Source organism: Nelusetta ayraudi, unplaced genomic scaffold (genome assembly GCF_046127955.1).
Source record: "Nelusetta ayraudi isolate G7.1 ecotype Tasmania unplaced genomic scaffold, CSIRO-AGI_Nayr_v1 ptg000002l, whole genome shotgun sequence".
In the NCBI taxonomy this organism is placed as follows: domain Eukaryota; kingdom Metazoa; phylum Chordata; class Actinopteri; order Tetraodontiformes; family Monacanthidae; genus Nelusetta; species Nelusetta ayraudi.
In genome coordinates this window covers 2,959,265-2,980,600 of record NW_027466052.1, presented here as the reverse complement: position 1 = coordinate 2,980,600, position 21,336 = coordinate 2,959,265, and the positions used below count along the sequence as shown (strand labels likewise).

General features: G+C 47.1%; 1 protein-coding gene across 1 annotated transcript; it reads left to right on the top strand.

Annotated features, from left to right (window-relative positions):
* The first annotated feature begins 1,114 nt into the window (after window positions 1-1,114).
* Window positions 1,115-18,753, top strand: LOC142887514 (uncharacterized). The gene is made up of 33 exons (XM_076025225.1): window positions 1,115-1,216; window positions 1,298-1,340; window positions 1,425-1,476; window positions 2,348-2,450; window positions 2,559-2,575; window positions 3,105-3,210; window positions 3,584-3,614; window positions 3,687-3,756; window positions 4,190-4,302; window positions 5,237-5,264; window positions 7,483-7,621; window positions 7,711-7,754; window positions 7,956-8,102; window positions 8,195-8,236; window positions 8,351-8,485; window positions 8,576-8,672; window positions 8,763-8,793; window positions 9,499-9,676; window positions 10,733-10,932; window positions 11,681-11,917; window positions 12,158-12,366; window positions 12,452-12,502; window positions 12,625-12,711; window positions 12,950-13,014; window positions 13,106-13,228; window positions 13,841-13,982; window positions 14,084-14,243; window positions 14,748-14,845; window positions 15,527-15,610; window positions 15,699-15,817; window positions 15,980-16,126; window positions 17,291-17,477; window positions 18,261-18,753. Exons 1-33 carry the CDS (start codon window positions 1,115-1,117, stop codon window positions 18,465-18,467), a joined length of 3,594 nt encoding a protein of 1,197 aa, XP_075881340.1. The 3' UTR covers window positions 18,468-18,753.
* Window positions 18,754-21,336: the final 2,583 nt, after the last annotated feature.

Here is a 21,336-nt window from a genome sequence, read left to right as displayed (position 1 = left end):
TGCAGGTGTGTCATTGATTCCAGATCCGTCCCACAGTTTTTCCTGTTTCCTTGGTAGCTAACCTGCTAGCGGCCCCCCCTTTGCCCTCTACCAGTTACCTCTGTTTCAACCAGTTTGCTAGCCCACTGGCTAGTTGCTTGGTTTTGGGTGACCAGTTTTGAAGATGGTTGGCCACCAGGGTGCGCACACAGTTGAATCGTTACCTTCACCGCGATCCGACACGTGATGATTCGATCGCAAATACTCAAAAGTGATTGTTTTTCACAATAGCTAAAATGCAGAACACACAGCGCACGGAAAGCTAAAGGGAACGGACCGCTAGCCAAGATTGCGGCAGATAACTCTCTGGCCACAGTCACTGAGCAGATTTTTGTTGCGGGAAAACATTTGGTGCTGACTCTCTGAATGGGAACCGAATCGAATCTTGAGGAGCCCAGATGGCTCAGCCTTAGTTGGCAGCAGCTAATAGAGTTAACAGCTAATCGTGCCGAGCTGTTAAGCGGCTTCACTGTGTTGATATTGACTGGCCAACCAGTTAATTGGCCGGTAAACGCACCATGTTCCCTGGTGAGCTGCTAAAAACGCCCAAATGACTAACTGATTCAACACCTGACTTGTTTTGCCCTAAAAGATAGCTAACAGCTGTTAGCTCAACGCTGACAAACTGGGCAGCAGGGACTGGAGCTGTTGGCTGTTGAGACACGGCGGTTTCCTGCGCTCCTGTGGTGGATTAGGGTCATGAACAGTAAGGGCTAATTAAAGCTGACACAAATCTAAAAACCATTAAGCACAGAAGGGAGCCAAACAGGTCAGTGGTGAGAACAACACAGATAGCCAGACGAACAAACAAAGGACCAGTTTAAACCGGAATTCATCTGTTCGGCAGCCTGATGGTGTTTCGAGAAGTCATTGTGCGACAAATATTTAAAAAAATATTATCCAGAACCAATAGAATGGTTCGAAATCCAATTTAATGGCTGTTCAGCATGAAATTTCAACATTTTGATAAAAAAAAAAAAAAAAAATGATTAAAAAATTAAATTTTCAGCCTCATGAGTAGAACAAAAACACAAAAGTTGTGTTTTGAAGCCGATGTTTGTGTGTCGCTGCCAGGATGTTGAGTTGGGTGGTCAAAGTCGTTCCCCAGCCACCTGAGATCCCGCCCAAGAAGGCTGACGAGCAGAAGGAGGCAAAACCAGCCCCACCTCCTGCTTCAGTAAGCCCCGCCCCCTCCCTACACCATGCCTCAGAACTGAAACCTCTGGAAATGTCTCAGTGTGTGTGAACGTCTCCCCAGCAGGAGAAAAGAGTCACATTCCAAGACGAAGTCAAACATGAAGGCAAGAGCCAATGTTCTGTTTGGTTCTGTCTGGTCCTGGCTTTGGTTCTTGTTCCTTAAAATCACACCTGCTGTTTCTTGACAGCCCCCAGAGATGACAAACCCAAGCCGGAGGCCCGGGGAGCGGAGGGGAACAGGTGAGCTCTACAGAGACGAGAATCAATGTTACAATAGTGACCAGACGTCAGGTCGCATCTGACACGCGGCTCGCTAGCATTTACCTAGTGGTTAGCTTGGCGGTTAGCTAGCGGCCACACTGTGCAGCACGCTGAGGTCAAGCTTTACTGAATGCTCTTTTCTTTTTTGACTTCCTTTGGGTCCTAATGAAAGAAAGAGTCAAAGTAAATGATTCTGAACTTCATAACCAGGAACAACAAACAACATCTGGTTTCCTGTAAATCTGATGAGCAGGAACCAAATACTAACTCAAACCAGGGACTGGCCTCCCGCTGATGCCTGGGGTGTGGTTCCTGTGAGAAGTTCAGCAAAGAGTGATGTAGCTAATGAAGGACTAGCCTAGCCTAGCCTTGCCAGCGTACATTTAGTTCAGGAGTGGGCAAACCTTTTGACTGGTGGGCCACAGTGAGTTCTAAAATTTGCCACAGGGGCTGGAACAGGAGCAGCTTAATGGAGTGTTTTGTTGACCACCAAATAGGAGAAAACCACCAATCAGGGGATATGTAGAAAACATTTGCTATATTTTCAGTTGAAAATGAACAAAAGCAAAGTTCCAACAAAATGTGTGTTTGAAGGCCCACGGTATTTGGCTCTTTCTTGAAATGGCTCTGAAAACACTGAAAAAATGAATGAAATATGAATTATGAATCACTTACAATTAATATAATTCCTTCAAGTTCAGGGGGTGCCGGATTAAAAAGCTTAACGGGGCCGCATATGGCCCCTGGGCCATAGTTTGCCAATGCCTGATCTAGCTAGCGTTTCCAGAGAAGCAGGAAGTTGTTTTTTTCGTGTAGGATGCGGCTAAACATCCTCTCTTTTGGCCTTCAGCGCTGCCTCCGCCTGTCAGCCCACTGCGCTGGCGTGGATCAGCGACGCCCTCCCTCAACCGCCCACCTCGCCACACTTGAGTGGGGCCAACAGCGCCACCAAGGTGAGGCTCTCGGCCTGAGCTGTGGTCACGTTACCAGCTGGTTCCGGTTTGAGTGACGTCTGGTTTGTGTCTCTGCCTCCCGCTTCCTGCCACTGATGGCGCTCCCAGCAGGAGAACGCCAGCAGGTAAATACAGAGAATGTGAACCGTCAACAGCCTGAGCTTTGTCCACTTGCTTTGACTCATTCTTCTTTCCTCCTCCGCCGCAACAGTAAAGCCGCGGACGAGTGAGTAGAAACGACTGGCAGCGAGGCCGTGCCAGACACTCTGCTGCTACACAGACAAATCAAGCGTCCTGTCACCAAATAGAGAGTTGCTTTTCAAACCCGTGCGAAGGTCAACGCTATGCTTAGTCTTTTGAAGGAGGCCGTGCAAAAGCCACTTCCGTAGCTGCTAAGCAAAAGCTGCTAGTATGAACCACGGCCAAGGCAGAGGTAGTGTCACTCGGCAGGCTCTCCTCGGCTGCTTTGTTTTTCAGACTGCTTGAGCAACTCACTTTTCCGAATGTTCATTTTTGAGTGAACAGTGCAAAAAAACGTTAACCACCGCGAGTTATTATTATGCCAGCCGCAGAGTTACCAGTTACTAAAAGTAACTGGTCGTCAGAGGCCGTGTGCAGCAGACGACTGGCCTCACTTCCTGTCTCCACCTGCAGAAAAGGTGTGATGGCCTGGATCTCTCACGGTCTGGAGAAGGTGGTTCCTCAGCCCGACCTGAAGGGGAAAGAGCCAGTGGGGGCCGCGGTGGAGCCACCCAGCCAGGTAAATCAGCTGATCCTGCAGCAAGCTACATCAACCTGGTGGCCCAACAAATGAAAACACAACTGGCCAACGCTGAAGTTGACTTAGCTCTGCATAAAGAAAGCAAACATGGTTTGTTGGCCGGGCCCGCGACTGTTTCTGTCACTATATTACAAAAGCACGGGTCAACAGCCACACAAATTAGTCTGCTAACTACAGTTAAGCTAAATACAGTTTGGCTGTGGGAGGCTTTGGCCATGTTAACATGTTGCTTGTCAACATGAAATTTAATTCACGATGAAAATATAAATTTGATTGGCCGTGAACAGTGGAGTTTTGGTGATGTTGTGAATCCTCCGCAATTCCTAGTGGTGATGATGTCACTGGTTTTCAGGCACCTCCAGCTGCCGCGGCCGAACCACCAGGTGAGACTCTGAGGCTGGAGATATTTCCTATACACACAGGCTAATGGCTCAATAAGTGTCTTGTCCGGTTAGTTTGCCAACTTCAGCCGACGGCGAGTCAACAAAACGATGACAAAGTGGACAACAAGCCCCTCCCACCCAGGTGCGTGTTGTGTGTGTAATGACACTAAGCTAGTGAAGATGGCCATTCTAACTGTCACATGCGCTCTCTGAAAATTCAACCATGTTTAGGCTAAATTGAGAACACTTACAAGTAGGTGTCCCTTAAATATTAGCTTGTTTTTTTTTCCTAAATTAGCGTACTTGTAGCTCGGTGTTTAGCCATACGCTAATCTGCGCAGTGTATTTCCTTGGAAACACTGGACATTACTGGTTTTATTTCTAAACTGTCTGCAACAACAGTGTGTGGTCAATACTTTTGCATGTTTCTTGTTACAACCTCTTGCTAATGCTAAGTCAGCAGTGAGCTATCTTGAGCTGCAGAAGTCCATCCGACGTGTGTGTGTGTGTGTGTGTGTGTGTGTGTGTGTGTGTGTGTGCGTGCGTGTGCGTGCGTGCGTGCGTGCGTGCGTCAGTATGGTGGACTGGATCAAACAGGGCATTGAGAAGATGGTTCCACATCCAGAGATGAACGTTCCCCTGAAGCTTGAAGTCAGCCAGAAGACCGAGGTCACTCCCTCCATCAAAGGTTCTCCCACATTATTTTTAATTACAGCTGTCGTATGTAACAGCAGTGCCACCACACTTTGTCACTACTTAGGAAGCATCATCTCACTGGCTCTTTTCTTTTGGTCAGAAGAGGCTCCAGCAGCAGAACCTCCTCCAGCTCCGAAACCAGCCTGTAGCATAGACAAGTAAGATGTTTTTTGTTTTATTATGTTGATTTTACTACGAGATACTCTGTTATTGATCAGATATAATGAATCTTTAATCGCATCCAAGGACTGAAGCAAGTTCCAGAATGTTTGACTTGAACCAAAGAACCTCAACAAACCCACTTGGGTTGAAAGATTTGTCCAAAAGTCATTTGGTGTGGAATGCAAAATGGATATTTCCTGTGTTTTAATAACATTATCCCACCACACCCTACTCCCACCCCTAACCCCCCATTTTGCAAGAGTTTAACGTGAACTTGAGTCAAGCTAACTTGCTTGCTGCTAGCTGTGAGCTAACGGCAACACGTTCCTCCTCTGCTTCCTCTTTTTCAGGCCATCCACGGAAGCCGAGCAGCAGCCCAAGTACATAAAAAACACTTTCAGCCCACAACTTGAATGTTATGCTTCATGCACTTGCAAAAAAATCTCACATCAACCTGAATACAAGCCCATCATAACCTAATATACACATGCAGTAGTAGTAACTGACCCCGGTGGCGCTAGCGACAAACTGCAGAGAGCAGGCTGGCAGGATGTGACATCATCATCATCAGGGTGTGTTTTGATTGGCTGCTGTTGCGTCAACAGCGTGCTCAGCTGGATCGTCGATGGAATCGGCCGCATGTTGCCTCATCCTGTGGTGACGCAGGTGAGTGGCGGCTTTGCTGCTTTTCACCAGCAGTTGTGGCGGCGGACGGGTGAGTCGCCACTGACTGTGTCTTTCCGACCTTTGTTTCCCTCATGCAGGACGTCCACAGCGACCAGGTGCAGAGAAGTAAGTGCAACACCTCCACATTAGGTGCTCCTCTCCAGGCCAGTTTAGAGACAGAGACTGGAATGGAACTTGTCCTCTGTGTGTCCACTGCCAAGCAACTGGTTCCAAAAACAAAGCTTCTTCCTTTTGGTCACTACAAAACTTAGAACTGACCAACTAAATAATCAAAACTGTTTCTGTCCAAATCCAAATATGTTGCAGTCTATAAAAAGGATAGACGGTTAAATTAGGTTGGGATGCAAATGCTTACATCAGTGGAAGAAATGTCATGTTGTTCAACTGGCATATTGCCAAGCTAGGTGGCTAATAGTGGCCTTGCTAGCAAGAGTGTCACAGGAAAAAGTATCTCACATCAGAGACACATTTACCCCAGTCATGCCAATGTTGGAAACGCTGTTAAGTGCTATTAGGAATCTGAGCTCGATGAAGAACGCTAGCTGAACAGCAATTAGCCAGTCACGTGCTAGCGTTAGCTAGGGTGGCCCCTTTTTGCCCGCCAACAAAAGGTGAGCTATCAGGTGGTGCAGTGTGCCTTGTAAAACATTACAGGGCTAGCAGTAAGATTACTGTAAATGTTGGTATAAAGCGCTCTGTCATTTATTGATTCAATGGTGGTTTGGCGGGACGTGCCCATTAGTCCAACCTCCCATTAGTCCAAAAAATTACCCAATAGTCCAACCTCCCATTTGCGGTTAGGGTTGCGGTTAGGGTTAGGGTTAGGGTTAGGGGAGGTCGGACCAATGGGCAATTTGTCGGAGTAATGGGAGGTCGGACCAATGCCATGCTCCCGGTTTGGCAACCCTGGCGATAGCTAGCTAACATTAGCTGTGTTGGAACATAGTAGCTTTGTGAAAACCAGCAACAGTCAGAAGGAGTCGCTGCTGTTGGTCGTCGTAGCCGTGACGTAGATCGGCTGTGACAAAATTCCAAGAGCTCATTGGCAAAATTGACAATTCCGTCTGGCAGGTTGTTGGGTTGTTGGGTCTTGGCAGCGGTCGTCGGCACCGACACGCTAACGGGCTGTTCTGGTCCTTCTGTTGCAGGGGGAGGGGCGGCCGGAGCCCCTTAGAACAGAAGGAGAAGGACGAGCTCGTCCGAGGCGCCGACGCCGACAGCAGCTGCCAAAATGCCCACTCAACCGAGTCGGCGGTTCGCGCCCGCTGCGTTAGCTAAATTGCCAGAGTGTTTCCAGCTGCTTCAGTCCGGCTGTTAGCCACCGTTGTGGACTCCAAGAGTCACTTCAGCTTTTTCGCAGCTGCTTTTGATGCAGAGCATTTTTTCCTGTTGAGACACAATAGAAATAAAACAAAACAAAAGGAAATAAAATAAAGGCATGAAACAAAGTTTTACTTTTGTTGTGGTGGGGTTCAGTGTGGGACAGGTGCACGCTTCTGTCACGTCCGTCTTGGCAAGTCTGAATCGTTTTCAGCCGGCCGGCGTGTTGATGTGACCCATCAGTATCCTCGGGGAAAAGGGGAGGGCGGGGCCAGTCAGGGGGCTGCGGCTGTGACAGCATCAGTGTCGGCAGAAGTGTTGGGGTCACGGTGGGCTGGGGCGGGGGAGATCGAAGCCAGAGTAAAACGATTTGGACCGGAGAATTCCAGGGTGGATGTGGGCAAGAGTCCCGGCTGCACCGAGAGGCTCTGCAAACTCTAAAACTCAGCAGGAAGTCCAAAATCTGATTGGTCCACTTTTACAAAGTGCCTCCGTACAGGCTCCATTCCCCACTGGTCAGGTTGTACAGATCCTGATAATTCACTTTCAGGGTTAAAATCACTGTGCAAAATACCTGTCAATATTCGAGGTCTGTCTCAATACTACACTAAATTTTTAACTTAACTGTAAATTTTTAAACACACAGGAGGCCACAGTAACCTGACAATATTTTATGGATGCACGCCATAAAGTCAGTGTCTGTGGCCTGCATAACAACACAGACACATACACACAAGTATCGTTTGTGTTACAGGACTCGCCGACTCTGCTTGGCAAAAAAAATAATAATAATAATAATGTTTTTAAAATACTAAATATTGGACAGGAAGATCTTAAAGGCATTTCAGTGACCATTCGTGACAATCATGTATATGAGACCCCCTTGAAATTTTGCTTTGAGGCTTTCAGGGGGTCTAATGGCTTAATCGGAGGGGGGTCCGACCTCCCCGGACCCTCTTTTATTTCACACACTGGTTAAAATTCTAAAAAAAAACAAAAAAAGAATGGCTATTGAAGAGAAAACACTTTCTCCTGCCCTGCGGTGTCTAGTCAGCATCGGGCAGCAGGAGTCAGCCCTGGTGCTGGAGGACCTGGAACAGGAGCAGCAGGAGGAGCCGCAGCAGGAGAAGAAGCAGCAGGAGGTGAGGCCAAGCCTGGATTCCGATTGGTCCGGAAGTTTGTCAACTGAGACTTTGGAGAAACAATCCAAACGATGTGTGTTTGGCTGCAGGTGGACCAGGAGCCTCCAGCCGACGTGGCCGCGGTGGAACACAGGTTTATTGTCTATTCGTTGTTTGTTTAGTAAGGGTCTCCATTAGTTTTCACAGTGTGAAGACTATTCTTCCTACTATTCAATAATTACAAATCAAAATTGGTGAAGATATTCCTCCAAAATTCCTAAAATAATAACTTAAAGGTAGCAGCGGTAGTCACATTCCCCCAGCCTGTTACCTGACTTTTGGCCCCACCCACTAGGATGCAGCGAGATCGGGTGGAGGCGGCCCGTGCGGCCGAGGAGATGGCCAGGAGGGCGGCGGCGGAGGCCGTCCGCCAGCTGGAGGAGGAGCACTCAGCCCGGATCCTCCTGCACTCGCCACCGCCGGCGCCGGAACCCAACGAGCCGTAAGTGGACCCGGACTGACGGCGAGACAATGTTGGGGCGTTTCCCTTGGCTGGCCCTAACCACGCCCCCTTTTCTTTGTCGCCGCCCACAGGCTGCCCAACATCCTGGAGGAGGATGCCGAGGACGAGCCCGAGTGAGTCCTGCCGTGGCGCTAACGTCGGCTGGCCGCCTACTGTATGAATATATGCTCATCCTGGTTGTGAAGTGTCTGACGGAGACTTCCTGCTTCCTGCCGCTCACTGTTCAGGCTGCAGACGCTACGGGAGGACAGCGTGGACGGCCCCGAGGAGACCATCGTGGACGGCCCCGAGGAGACCATCGTGGACGGCCCCGAGGAGACCAGAGCGACGGAGAGACCAGAGGACGAGGCCCCGTCCGACGGGTGAGCTCCGAAAACATGACACAAGAGCAAAAACAGGTGCGCGCTGGTAGAATCGGCCCCTTCAACTTCCCTTCTGTTCTTCCCCAGCAGGGAGACGACGGAGGCGGAGCCACCGTCAGAGAGGCGGGACCTGGAGAGTCCCGGGACGCCAGCTGGGGAGGACCCGGGGGCTTCCAGCAAACCTCAGGTCAGACACAGCCGCTGCACTCTGATTGGCTGCTCCGACAACAGTGATGACACTCACGCGTTGTTTCCTGTGTGTCTCCGCCTCGTACAGGACGCAGCAGCAGGACAGGACGGAGGTGGAGGTGAGAACCGTCTCAGTTGAAAAGCCGTCACATTTTTAAAACCTCACGTCGTTTTCTCAGTAGCAGCTTGTAGTCTCAGCGTAGCCGTCTGATGGCCGTCGGGGGGCTTTACAGCTGCAGGCAGAGCGGCGCCACTGTCGGGTCTCTTTCTTTTTATCAAAGAAATGTTGACTTAGAGATTCTCACTGCAAACATCAGGCGCATGTCAAAGGTCTGGTGTGTGAAATTTGGTCTGATTTATGATTTTTATGATATTAGTAATGCCTTAATATTAGTAATACCTTAATATACAGCCCATAAATACTTAAATTAAAGTGTATAATCACATTACAAAAAAATGGAATTGGTTTTCCTGGCCTTGAAACGGTTCTTATATGAATAATAATATGCATAGTTCAAGGGTCATGGGCGCCCAGTTAGCCACCATCTTGCACAGACATATTTTAAAGGAAGCCTGGTGTGGACACTTCAGCTTCCTGACAGCGCGTTTCATAATTAGGGTGAACGCCTGGCAAGCTCAGGAGGGGGATGGTGAGCGTAAGATCCCTGCAATCTAAAAACGAACCACTTCATGTCGCTGTTTCTTCTCAAAATCTACAAATATTACACACTTCACCTTTAATGCAAGAAAGTCATTTTGTGCCTCTGCCTCGCTTTAGTCTCACATTTCTCTGTTTTGTTTTGGGTTTTTTTCCTTCTTGCCAGTTGCCGACATTCGCTCGCCGCTAATAAAAAGCTTCCTGCAGCGATTCCCTGCTGCCGCTCAGGGTCTCGACGGCTGTAGGAAGCTGATGCTCCGCCCCTTCCTCCCCGCATCACCGGCCCTGGACCGGCTGCGACGGCTCCCCCTGCTGGCCCGCCGCTGCTACGATGGCGTCGTCAGGCGCATTAACTTAGCAACCTCGCCAGCTTTTTGACCCGCTCACACGCAGCTAAAAAAAAAAGCCAAAGACCAACGTTCCTAAAGTGCCCAAACACTCCCATCACACACTGCTGCTGGGTGACCAGTTGACAGCAAGCAGACACTGGAGTTCGGAGTCATGTGCCACAGATGGCGCAACCAATGTGATATAGTCAATATGTCAAGAAGACTTTGAGGGATTTAAGCAAGATTCATTTCACGAGCTCCAGCCGGAACTCAGATATCTGATGTTCCAGTGAAAACACTGCAGTCCAACGTTCTTGATCAATGTGCAGAAACTGGAGCTCCACAGCTTCCATATTTCCCATGCAGCTTGTTGCTATCTTATCTTAGCATAGCTTAGCTTGGCTTAGCTTAGCTTGGCTCTAACGCTTTGTTTAGACTCAGATCAGATCATGAGACATTTATAGCATAGTGAGACGACCTGAGAAAACATTAAACTGTCAGAACCCATACACATTTGCAGCGAAGCATTGACTTTCATTATTTATTTATTATTATTTTTATTATTATTGATATTTCTGCCATTTCTAATTTGTAGTCTTTAGTTTATGTTTTATTAAAAATGTTGTTAGAGGTCAGTCACATTTACTCCTAGAAGCTCTGACGGGAAGCTAGTTAGCGTCCTTTCTCGTGGCCTGTTATCCTTTGAGGCTAACGTTAGCTTCACTCTGGATGGCCAACTCAACCGTCCCCTGCTGTAAAGGCGCTGCTGTGCTGGAGCCGGGCGCTGATCTTCTGAACCTTCCCCAAATCATCACCACTCCTGAACCGCCCAGGCCAAAGGCGGCACCCGACCTGCCCATCAGGTGACCTGTTGCTTGATGACAGCCACAATCCGAGCCGGCACATTGGAAGCGTTGACTGAGTTGTTTTCTGGTCTTCTGACTGTTCCAGTCTTTCGGCCAGCGAGTTCCTCGACGAGGGGGAGGAGCCACTGAGAGCCAATCAGGGAGACCTACTGAGGGCGGAAGATGAGTAAGAATCAAACGCACGCAGTGCCGGTCGGCCTGGCAGCCGCCTCGCTGGCCTGTGTCCCTCATGTCCTCCTCTGCCCTGCAGGAGGCGCCCTTTGTCAGCAGCCAGCGTTGGCAGCGTGGTGATCCAGGACCGGCTCTACCAGCTGGTGGGCCTCTTCAAGGGCCGGACGGAGCGGCAGAGGGAGCGGCTGGTGGACCCGGACGAGTCTGAGGAGGAGGAGGAGGGTCAGTCAGCCGGTGACAAAGATTCTCAGCACACATTCCACTGAGCACCAACAGCAGTCTGATGGTGACTCCTAGAGGTGGAGTCAGATGCTTCTGTAAAAAAAAAAAAGTATTGATGCCACTCTTTTACTCAAATGAAAGTACAGGTTCTGAAATGTCCTGAAGTAAAAAATAAACATGACTTTTTTTTTGCCATGAATGAAACAATACATTTGTTGATATTTTGCATAAATGAAAAAGTTGTGACAGAAAAATCTGGACTAAAATGACCAGAGGTCAGAGGTCTTGCATGAGCATCTTGGTCATTTTTAACAGCTTTGCTGCTCTTGATACAACAGTTTTTCTTTTTCAACTGCAGCACAACCAAATTCTTATCAGCAACAGTTCTGACCAGTGAGTCATACTGGATTATTTCCAATGTAACCAATGTTATTTTCTACATTCAGTACAAAAATGAATGAACAGTGACCTCAAAGCCAAGGAACTCTAATATTAGTTCGAATAGCTCCACTTCAAGCAACAACAACTATAATGTTGAGTGAATTACTTTGAACAGAATTTGTATATTTCAAAAACAAAAGTAATGAGCGTGTTTTCCCAATTTAGGAAGTGGAAAGTAGAGATATTTCCGTAACAATGTAGGGAGTCAAAGTAAAAAGTTGTTGCAGTAAGAAATACTCAAGTAAAGTATAGATACCTGACAAATGTACTAAGTACAGTAACAAAGTTTTTTGTACTTTTCTACTTCCCACCTTTCCAGCGTCCAGCAAAGCTCCACCTCCTCCACCACCTCCTCCCCCGGATGGGGAGAAGAAGCTTGATGCTCCAGCGGCAGCAGAAGAAGAGGAGAAAGAGGAAGAGCTGAAGGACTTCGAGCTGCCCTTCAGCATCCTGGGACATCCGGTGAAAATCCCCAGAGTTAAGCTTCCTGCTCTGCCCGCCTGGCTGCAGGTCATCCTGAAGTACCGCTTCCCCTCCAGCATCGACCCGTTCACCGGTCAGACCCGCACACTTGCACGCGCTCATGACATCACACTGATCTTAGATCTCAGATGGCTGCCATCTCTGCTCCAACTTCAAACTGTTTTATATTCTGACTTTTTTTCAAATCACGTCATCCAACGAAGTAACAGAAACCGAAACTGATGCCGACAAACCTTTAAAAAGACAAATAAAAAGCAGACGATGATCGGTTTGCTCGTTAGCTTCAGTCGTGGCTATTTATCCGCCCCTCCAGATCTGGTCTACGTCCTCTGGCTCTTCCTGGTGGTGGCGGCCTGGAACTGGAATGTGTGGCTGATCCCAGTCCGCTGGGCGTTCCCCTACCAGACCGCGGAGAACATCCACCTGTGGCTGCTGGCCGACTACACCTGCGACCTGATCTACATCCTCGACATCCTGGTCTTCCAGCCCCGGCTGCAGTTCGTCCGTGGCGGCGACATCGTGGTGAGTGAGCCGCTAGCGGAGCTGCACTCCGCTCCAGTTTCAGCTCAGGTCTGACAGAAACAAACTTTCCTCTCTTGACTTCCAGTGTGACCCGAAGGCGATGAGAGAAAACTACATGACCACGGAGAGATTCAAGGTGAGGCGGGAACTAGAGTGTTCCGCCCCTCCACACCACAGGGTGGCGCCTCTTCAATATGGCCGCTATATATCCCGCTAGCCTGTTGATGTCGTGTCGTGTGTTGATTGGTGTGTCGACAGACGGACGTCATCAGTTTGTTTCCAATGGAGGTGTTCTACTACTTCACCGGTGTCAACTCTCTGCTGCGCTTCCCTCGGCTGCTGAAGGTGGGAATGGCTCATCCATCTGTCTGTCTCTCCATCCGTCTGTTTCCGGGGGATTCAGGTGCCAGTATAGATCACAGACTAGATGACGATTGAATTTTTTCACCAAATTGGCGAGAAAACGAAGGATTTTAAAAGAAATGGAAAGAACTTCTTGCTAAGATGGGTGTGGGGTGGGGTGGGGTGGGGTCGTCCCAAGAAAAAAGTCCTGACCCGCTGGCTTTGCTCTCCTTCCTCTCAGTACCAGGTTTTCTTCGAGTTCAATGACCGGATGGAAGCCGTGATGAAGAAGGCTTACGTCTACAGGTCAGCACGCCATCATTGCACAAGAGAGGCGACGGCACACAGTGGGGGCGCTGTAGTCTGAACGTTGTTGTGGTTGTTGTTGTTGCGTCAGGGTGATCCGGACCTCCACCTACCTGCTGTACTCTCTGCACATCAACGCCTGCCTCTTCTACTGGGGCTCCGACTATGAGGGACTGGGCTCCACCAAGTGGGTCTACAATGGCAAAGGCAACGCGTAAGAACCGCCAGAACCTCCCGTGGTGTGGACCAGGTGTTGGTGAGAAGGCAGGCTCGTCCAATCAGAGACGGCCCTTGGAGACCTTCCCCACTGAGGGTTGTGACGTTTTGAGGTGATGAGATGTGACCAGGTTAGAGGTCAGTTATGAGTGCATGCTACGTGGCTACGTCGCTGCAGCTTAGCTTGTTGCTAGCAGAACAAGTCCCGCTAGGAGGCCCAGAGTTTTTCTCCAGTCCTGGAGGTAAAAGCCTCAATTCTTCATTTCCTTCCTTTTGCCCCCAATTCACACCAAAAGTGCCTCCGCCTGTCTGTACCCTCTCACACCAAATGCGTTTCGGAGCATGACGTCTAGCACGGCGGCTCGATCGGTTCACGCGAGGATTGCAAGATCGCGTGACAACGCAGTTAGTTTCACGTGTATTCAAAGAAAACGCAATGATACAAAATGCAGGTATAGATAATACTTATCTTGGTTTGATGAAGCTAGATGAATTACTAGAATAGCTCGATTACTAGAGTGACCAGCAGTGCAACCGGTACTTACTAGCCATAGGCCCCCTGCTGGCCATCACACCAGTGTTGACAGACTGTTGACTTGTGCCTCTGCAGCTACATCCGCTGCTACTACTTTGCGGTGAAGACGCTAATCACCATTGGCGGCCTGCCGGATCCCACCACCGTCTTTGAGATCTGCTTCCAGCTCATCAATTACTTTGTTGGCGTCTTTGCGTTCTCCATCATGATTGGTCAGGTGGGAGAACTTTACCGCCTTGCCGCTTCGACTGTGGTTAGAATGTTCTGATTGAAAGTGCAGTGTGAGCAGCCCCACCACTCCCCTCCCTTCCCCGTCAGATGCGAGACGTGGTTGGGGCTGCGACGGCCGGGGAGAACTACTACCGGGCCTGCATGGACAGCAGCGTCAAGTACATGAACTCCTACAACATCCCGCGAGAGGTCCAGAACCGCATCAAGACCTGGTATGACTACACCTGGAAGAGCCAGGGCATGCTGGGTAAGCAGCCGCAGTTCTATTTTTTTGTGTCTTTTTTTTTGTCTTGAGAAAAATGACCAATAGCTACAACAAAAGCAGAAAAGGGGTTTACATATTCAACCTAGATAGAGGATTTTAAGCCTTCATAATTAAGTCTATATTTATCAGTCCAATATATTTTCAGGTCGTTCTTGAATTGGAGGTCTTGTTGTTGGGGGTTTTTTTTTCGATCACTAACATTTGTGAACATGAAATTTTCCATATTAGATATAAAACATATATCAAAATATATATGATTTCTTTCCATAATTCTTCTCTCAGTATAGAAAAATACATGTATTTTGCAGTTTTGACTTAATTCCACATAAGGATTCAAAAACATAGAGAATACACATAATTCAGACAAATCAGATCTATACTTAAGAAAGTGCTTTGTTGGGTAAATTAAATGTATAATTTTGCAGCCGCAGTTTTTAGCAACCTTTGCACATGTGGCGGTGACTTTACAGCACTTCCTGTTTGCAGATGAGCAGGAGCTGCTAATGCAACTCCCTGCCAAGATGAGGCTGGACATCGCCGTGGACGTCAACTACGCCATCGTCAGCAAAGTGGCGCTATTTCAGGTTGGTCACATGACTCGACAATCGGAGCTTATTTCTTTTTCTTTCTTTCTTTTTTTCTTTAATTGCCTCGGGGATATCTGGCGCCCTCTGGTGGATGAGGCTGCGCTGTGCATGTAATGTTGTTTGTAAGGGGACAAAAACCAAAGATGCGAATGACAGTTGAGTCTACGAGTGGTCAAGAGACACAACATTCATTCATTGAGGTGCTGAAAGAGAGCCGATCAGATGAGAAAATAAAAAAAATAGTCATTATGAAACGATTCATTCTGGAGTTCTACTGCTAATGTCATGATGAAAGGTCAATATGAGGATATAAGGCCATTGGTAAAATATGTTCTCAAAATCCAATGAAACAATCAAAACAAGCTCTACTGCTTTAACACTTTATATTCTATACAATACCATCAAATGATAAGCATACATGACAGTACATGGGGAAGAAGGCTGAGGTAGAAGCAGGTGTTGAAAATGAACGAAAGACTGAATGAATGAATGAATGAATGAATAATAATTTTATTTATTTATTTATTTATTTATTTTATTTATAAAGCGCTCTTACAGGTGCTCAGAGTCACTTATGAATGAATGAATGAATGAATGAAGGAAGGAATGAATATACGAATGAATGAATGAATTGACATCTAAGCCATTAAAACAACAGTCTGCCTGTCTGTGTTCCAGGGCTGCGACCGTCAGATGGTTTTCGACTTGCTGACGAGACTCAAATCTGTCGTCTACCTGCCTGGAGACTTTGTCTGCAAGAAGGTGGAGGACACACACACACACACAGACATGCACACACACACCTTGACTCCTGCAGCCTGTGTTCATCACTCTTTGTGTGTGTGTGCAGGGTGAGATCGGCAGGGAGATGTACATCATCAAGCAGGGCGAGGTTCAGGTGGTGGGCGGTCCTGACCTGCAGACGGTCTTTGTCACCATCAGAGCTGGATCAGTGTTCGGGGAGATCAGGTCAGCTGATCAGCTGTTGACATGCGGCGGTGAACAGACCCACTTGAAAGAAACACTTCAGTAGCCCTTTCATTGTGATTCAAATGCTTCAGATGTGATGATTGGTCCCGTAAGAAACAGTAGGTGACGGGTGCTCCGCCGCTCTCGTCTGTCATTGGTCAGTTTGCTGGCGGGGGGCGGAGGGAACCGGCGCACCGCCAACGTGAAGGCGCACGGCTTCGCCAACCTCTTCATCCTGGACAAGAAGGACCTGGCGGAGATCCTGGTGCACTACCCCGAGTCCCAGAAGCTCCTCCGGAAGAAGGCCAAGTAAGAGCAGCGCGGTGCCGCTGCCTGGCTCCAGGGCGCCTGGCGGAGTGGAGAAATCCATTCACAACATCAGGGAAATATTTGATTGTGATTTTGTATCTGCAGGGTAAACTTAAAAAAAAAAAAAAAATCGAGAAAACAGGACATTTTGTGTGGCAACAAGCGGGTGAGCTTGTTTGCCGCGGCTAGCCACAAACTCATGTGCTGTGTCCAAAATCACCCACTCGTTCCCTGCTCGCTGCTCCCTATATGGGGAGTTATATGTAGCCAACTATATAGACGATCATTAGCCAAATTAAAAAAAGAAACTACTCTTGGCTTACTCGCGGTCACATTAATAAAATGTCCAGTCAGCAAGCAGGTAATGAATATATTAATAATTTAATATATAAATCAGTTTGCACATATACATGCATTTTGGTGACCAGTACACATTCTATTAAGCATCCTCTAACGTAAAAAAAAAAATGCGTGGCTTTTATCTTGTCCACCTATGGGTCAGCACCACTACAAAAACGCATAACAGTCCCTATATAGTCACTATATTGTCAGTCGGGGGCGATTTCGGACTCCATGTTGTTTTACTTCCAAGCCACAATTTGATGAGGTCGTCAATCGTCCACCACAAAAGGTTTCAGGACTTCACAAGCATTTATTCCAATGCTGACATTATGCTATCTGGTATTCATAGTAGTTGGAGTAACCGATAACAACACTTACAGATATTACAGAATCAGTTTAATGTTGGCCTGATAATGTCGACCGACTGATATCACTCCTAAAACTCCTGAAAATTTGCATTCTTGCACCCGAAGCTGAACCCAGCGAGTGGCGACTGATTTGTGGCCTGGGTCACCTGCCGACTGGGTGGAGATTAACATGTTGCACTGGTGGCCTCCTTCCGCCTGCGCCTCCGTCTGTCCCGTCCTGGATGGGATTAGACGGCAACTGTAATCTGCCGGCTCAGGTCACGCCGCAGACAGCGGAGGCGGAGCTCCATGGGTTGGGAGCTGCGCCTCTGTTGTCTGGGCCAGTCAGACCATGGTGGTGCTGCGGGGTGGATGGACGTGCTGCAGCTTCTGGTATGGTAGCAGGTGCCACCAAAACAGCACTGAGTAGCTGCGGTGGCACGTCGCTCTGACCAACGTCTCTGTGCGTCTGCAGGACGATGCTGACCAAGGACGCAAAGCCGGAGGTGGAGGACGGTGGGAAGGCGGCCAAGGAGGTGATCCCGCCCAGACCTGACACGCCTAAGATGTTCAAGGCCGCCCTGAAGGTGACGGAGCAGGTGGGAATCGAAGGAACCTTCGCCAAGCTGAGGGGAACCTACAGACCGGCCGACGGCTCAGAGGTGAGCAGCAACCTTGAAAGAATGTTATTTGTTAACGAGACTACGTCCCCAGGTGGGCAAACTTTAGTTGCCAGAGCAGGAGCAGATGTATGGAATGTTTTGGTGACCCACCCAGTGGTGCAGTCTAGTTTATTCTAGTGGTTATACTCTGATCCCCCCTGTCTCGTACACATCTGTAGCTACAACACAAAATCATGAAAGCGGCACCAAAGCAATGGCTGACTCTCAAACATATTAGAACATAAAACATCCTTTTAATCACATTTTTAAACTGGAAAGTGAACATTGGGTAAAAAAAAAAAAAACCCACACCGATATATATCATTGTGCAATTCTTTAGTGGTTGTACGGTAATTCAGAACCTTTTCAAGTGGTTATACTGTGTATACCTGCATATCACATAGACTATAGCACTGGAGCCACCTCATAGGAGGAAATATGGGATATGTCGAAAGCGTGCTTTAATGTCAATTGAAAATGAACAAGCTAACTTACATCAACTGTATGTGTCTTTGAAGCCCCACGGTAGTTAGCTCTTTATTGAAATGACTCTTAAAACACTGAAACAATGGATGGAATACAGCTATTATATGACTTACTATTAATATCATTTCTTCAAGCTTAGCGGGCCGGATTAAAAAGTTCAACAGTCCGTATATGGTCAAACTCTGGCCTGTGGGCCAAATTTGACCTGCAGTTTAATTACATTTGGCCCACGAGGCAATATTAAATGGTGATTGATGGTTGGCTAACCATTGACTGCCATCTCGCCATCACTCCCAGGCCCCGGTGACTCCGCCCTCGCCAACACATCGCCGCTCTCCAGTCCCTCCCACCACCGCGCCTCACCACGATGCCGACGACGCCGTGTCCCAGGCGGCCGACAGCTCGGTGGTCATCAGGATGACGTCCCGGCAGGCGGGGGAGGAGGTGCTCTCGGTGGAGGTGGTTCCCGGGCCGAGCCAGGAGCCAAAGAGAGGGGAGGAGTGACGTCCGGTGCTTCGTCCTCTATGCTAAATATGCACACTGTTTGGTTTTTTTTCCTCCAGCTGTGCTATTTGTTTTGTTTGTTTGCTTTTTTTTTGCACAGAAGAAGAAGACGTGTGGCGCCTCACAGCTGCAGTACCGTCTCTGACCACACGCACCAGCGGAAGTTTTCCTGTTTACATTCACTGCACTTTCTCTCGTGTGTTTATTGATTCTGTTCCTAGCAAGTTGTGAAATTCACTTTGATGAAATTGCCACCCCCTGATAATGTGATGTTTTAAAATTTCGCTTTCCAGGGACCCCCCCCCCCTTGACCCCGCCCCTTCATCCCCTACAAACACACATAGACACAAAAAAAATCACTGTTAAAACACACTTAGGTCAACTAGATTGTTAGACTGATTTAATAAACTGCAGCTACTCAATGTCAGTGTCATCTTAGCTGTTCTACTATACTAGTAATACTTTTAAAATGAACTTTATTTTTTTCTCTTGTATACATACATTCACATGGACAACTTTGTCATTTTAAAATACTCAAAAAAAAGAGTCTTTTGGATGAATATTTAACATTAGCAGGTGAATTGTGCACAATTTAGTCTCAACTGAACAGGGACAGGGTTGAAATAAGAAACCCAAACAAGTTGAGTTAAAGGTGAAATTGTGTACGAGCTTTCCTTCTTTCTGCCTCTAGCAGTTGTTACAGAACATTTTTTTTTTTTTTAGATACACATGTAAACAACTCATCAGTGCTTTTTTTCTGAAATTAAATGTCCAATTACCTGAAACATGGACTGAACCAATTGCTTTTCTCATTTGTTTTGTCTATATTGGCGATCTGGCATTTAATATTGTCGACTGGTTATCATCAAATATCATCTATCCATCCATCTTCAATACTGCTGGAGCCAATCCCAGCTGTCCTTGGACGAAGGCAGGGCGACACCCTGGACAAGTTCATCACCAAATATTCATGTTCTTAAATCCATGTTCAAACATTGCACTGGCACTACTGGTTAGGTTTCTCTCTCTTTCTCGCTCCCTCTATGTGTTTGAGTGTGTGCAGGCGACATGTAGTGTTCTTCTTCTGTGGTGGCTGCATCGAGTCCATCGCCTCCCATCAACGCAGTGGTGAACAGAAAAAGGATGAACTCTCACTTTTAGGTGAACTGTCCCTTTTCAGTACGTCGCCATAGGTGCGCACATAGCTATTCGTTTTCCTCCAGCTAAAAGGAAAAAAAATACTCCAGCTGCGTCTTCAGTATTCAGTGGCAGCTCGGCCGCCTTCATGTTGAAAAACCAGGAAGAGGTTCAGGAAGCGGGGGAAACTCTCATTGTGTCGGTTTGAGCTCTGGAGGGAAGGCGGAACACAAACAAAAAACGGCGGGAAAACAAAAGGAATTCTTTTTGGAAAGCTACTTCCAATCGCAGGAAGTCAAATCACCACAAGACACGGGACACAGGAAAACGTGAATATTTTTTCCACGAAAAGTGCTCTGAGAGAAATGCTGTCAGTTGTAATTTGTCCTAAATTGGATAATGCGTGTCACCTGGAAGAGCTGATTCACTGAAAATAAAGCATTGAGCTCACAAATTATCTGCTGAGCAAAAAGTCGTGGCACCTATGCACTGATGGCCAGTTGTAAATCATATCACACTTAATTCTGTAATTTTTATTTTGATTAAATCATATCTATATTTATATAAATGTTATATCATTACTAGAGCTGGCTCGCAGGTATTGTACAGGTAGTGGTACATTGCAGAATGCTGTGCTGGTATTCTGGCATGTCAATCAGCACAGGACGTTCATTGAAGGATATTCTTACTTAATTGGTTTATTGTTGTTATTTAATTTTTAATGTAATTATAGCCTGTGTAAAAGGGTTACTGTTGAAATTCAAATCAGAAAGCTTCTAATTAAAAAGAGGCATACAATTTTTTATTTATATTCAGTTTTTTTATTATTACATTTTAATATGATTTTACATATGATTGTGCACTAGGAAGCTATTTATTTTATAGTGTTAAGTTTTGCTTTGTTCCATGTTCGGGGTTGAAGCAAAACTTGTTTGGGTCCATATTAAAAGGTTCACTGTGTGCTCGACTCTCCAGCCTCCGTGGCTGCCCCGGGGGAACAGAGCGGAACAGAAGAGTGACAGAGGCTGAGCATGTGTGTTTGATGCTGTGCTGATCTTGACTGGAGGTCACGGCGCTCCAGCTTGACCGGAAACACATATGCGTCACATGCGCATTAGCCGAAACCGCCACAGTTAAACGTCTTCTGCTGACTTTTTGACAGAAGATAACTATAGCAAACTATGGCCCGTGGGCCATATGCGGTCCATTAAGCTTTTTACTCCGGCCGGCCAAACTTGAGGAAATCGTTTTAATAGTAAATAAGTAACATAATAGCTGTATTTCATCTTTTTTCCCCCCAGTGTTTTAAGAACCATTTCTATATCTTTTTTCTGCTCCTCTGCTCCTGCTCCAGCGCCTCTGTCGAATCAAAAAGTCAAAAAGTTTGCCCACCCCGGTCCAGGTTCACCATCTGCTGCTTGCTTCCAGGAACATGCATGCATGTTTGAATGTAAAAAAATAAAAAATAAAAATAAAAATAAAAATAAAGAAAAAAGAAAAGAAAAGAAAGAAAGAAAAGAAAAGAAAAGAAAAGAAAAGAAAAGAAAAGAAAAGAAAAGAAAAGAAAAGAAAAGTCAGTATTAATGACGGGCAAATTTCCTTGTATGTTTTTTGTTTGTTTGTTTGTTTGTTTTGTTTTTTTTAAATGTTTCATTCATTCATTTATTTTACTCGTTTATTTTGACGCGGCGAAACAACGCGGCTCGCCCTCAAACCGCCCATGCGCGCTCAA

What these genes read in the sequence shown, in the direction of transcription:
- LOC142887514 (XM_076025225.1), top strand. Translation starts at nt 1,115, where the DNA reads ATGTTGAGTTGGGTGGTCAAAGTCGTTCCCCAGCCACCTGAGATCCCG. An exon ending in GCGCCGGAACCCAACGAGCC is followed by an intron (nt 8,103 to 8,194) that starts GTAAGTGGACCC and finishes CGCCGCCCACAG; the next exon opens with GCTGCCCAACATCCTGGAGG. An exon ending in TCCGTGGCGGCGACATCGTG is followed by an intron (nt 12,367 to 12,451) that starts GTGAGTGAGCCG and finishes CTTGACTTCCAG; the next exon opens with TGTGACCCGAAGGCGATGAG.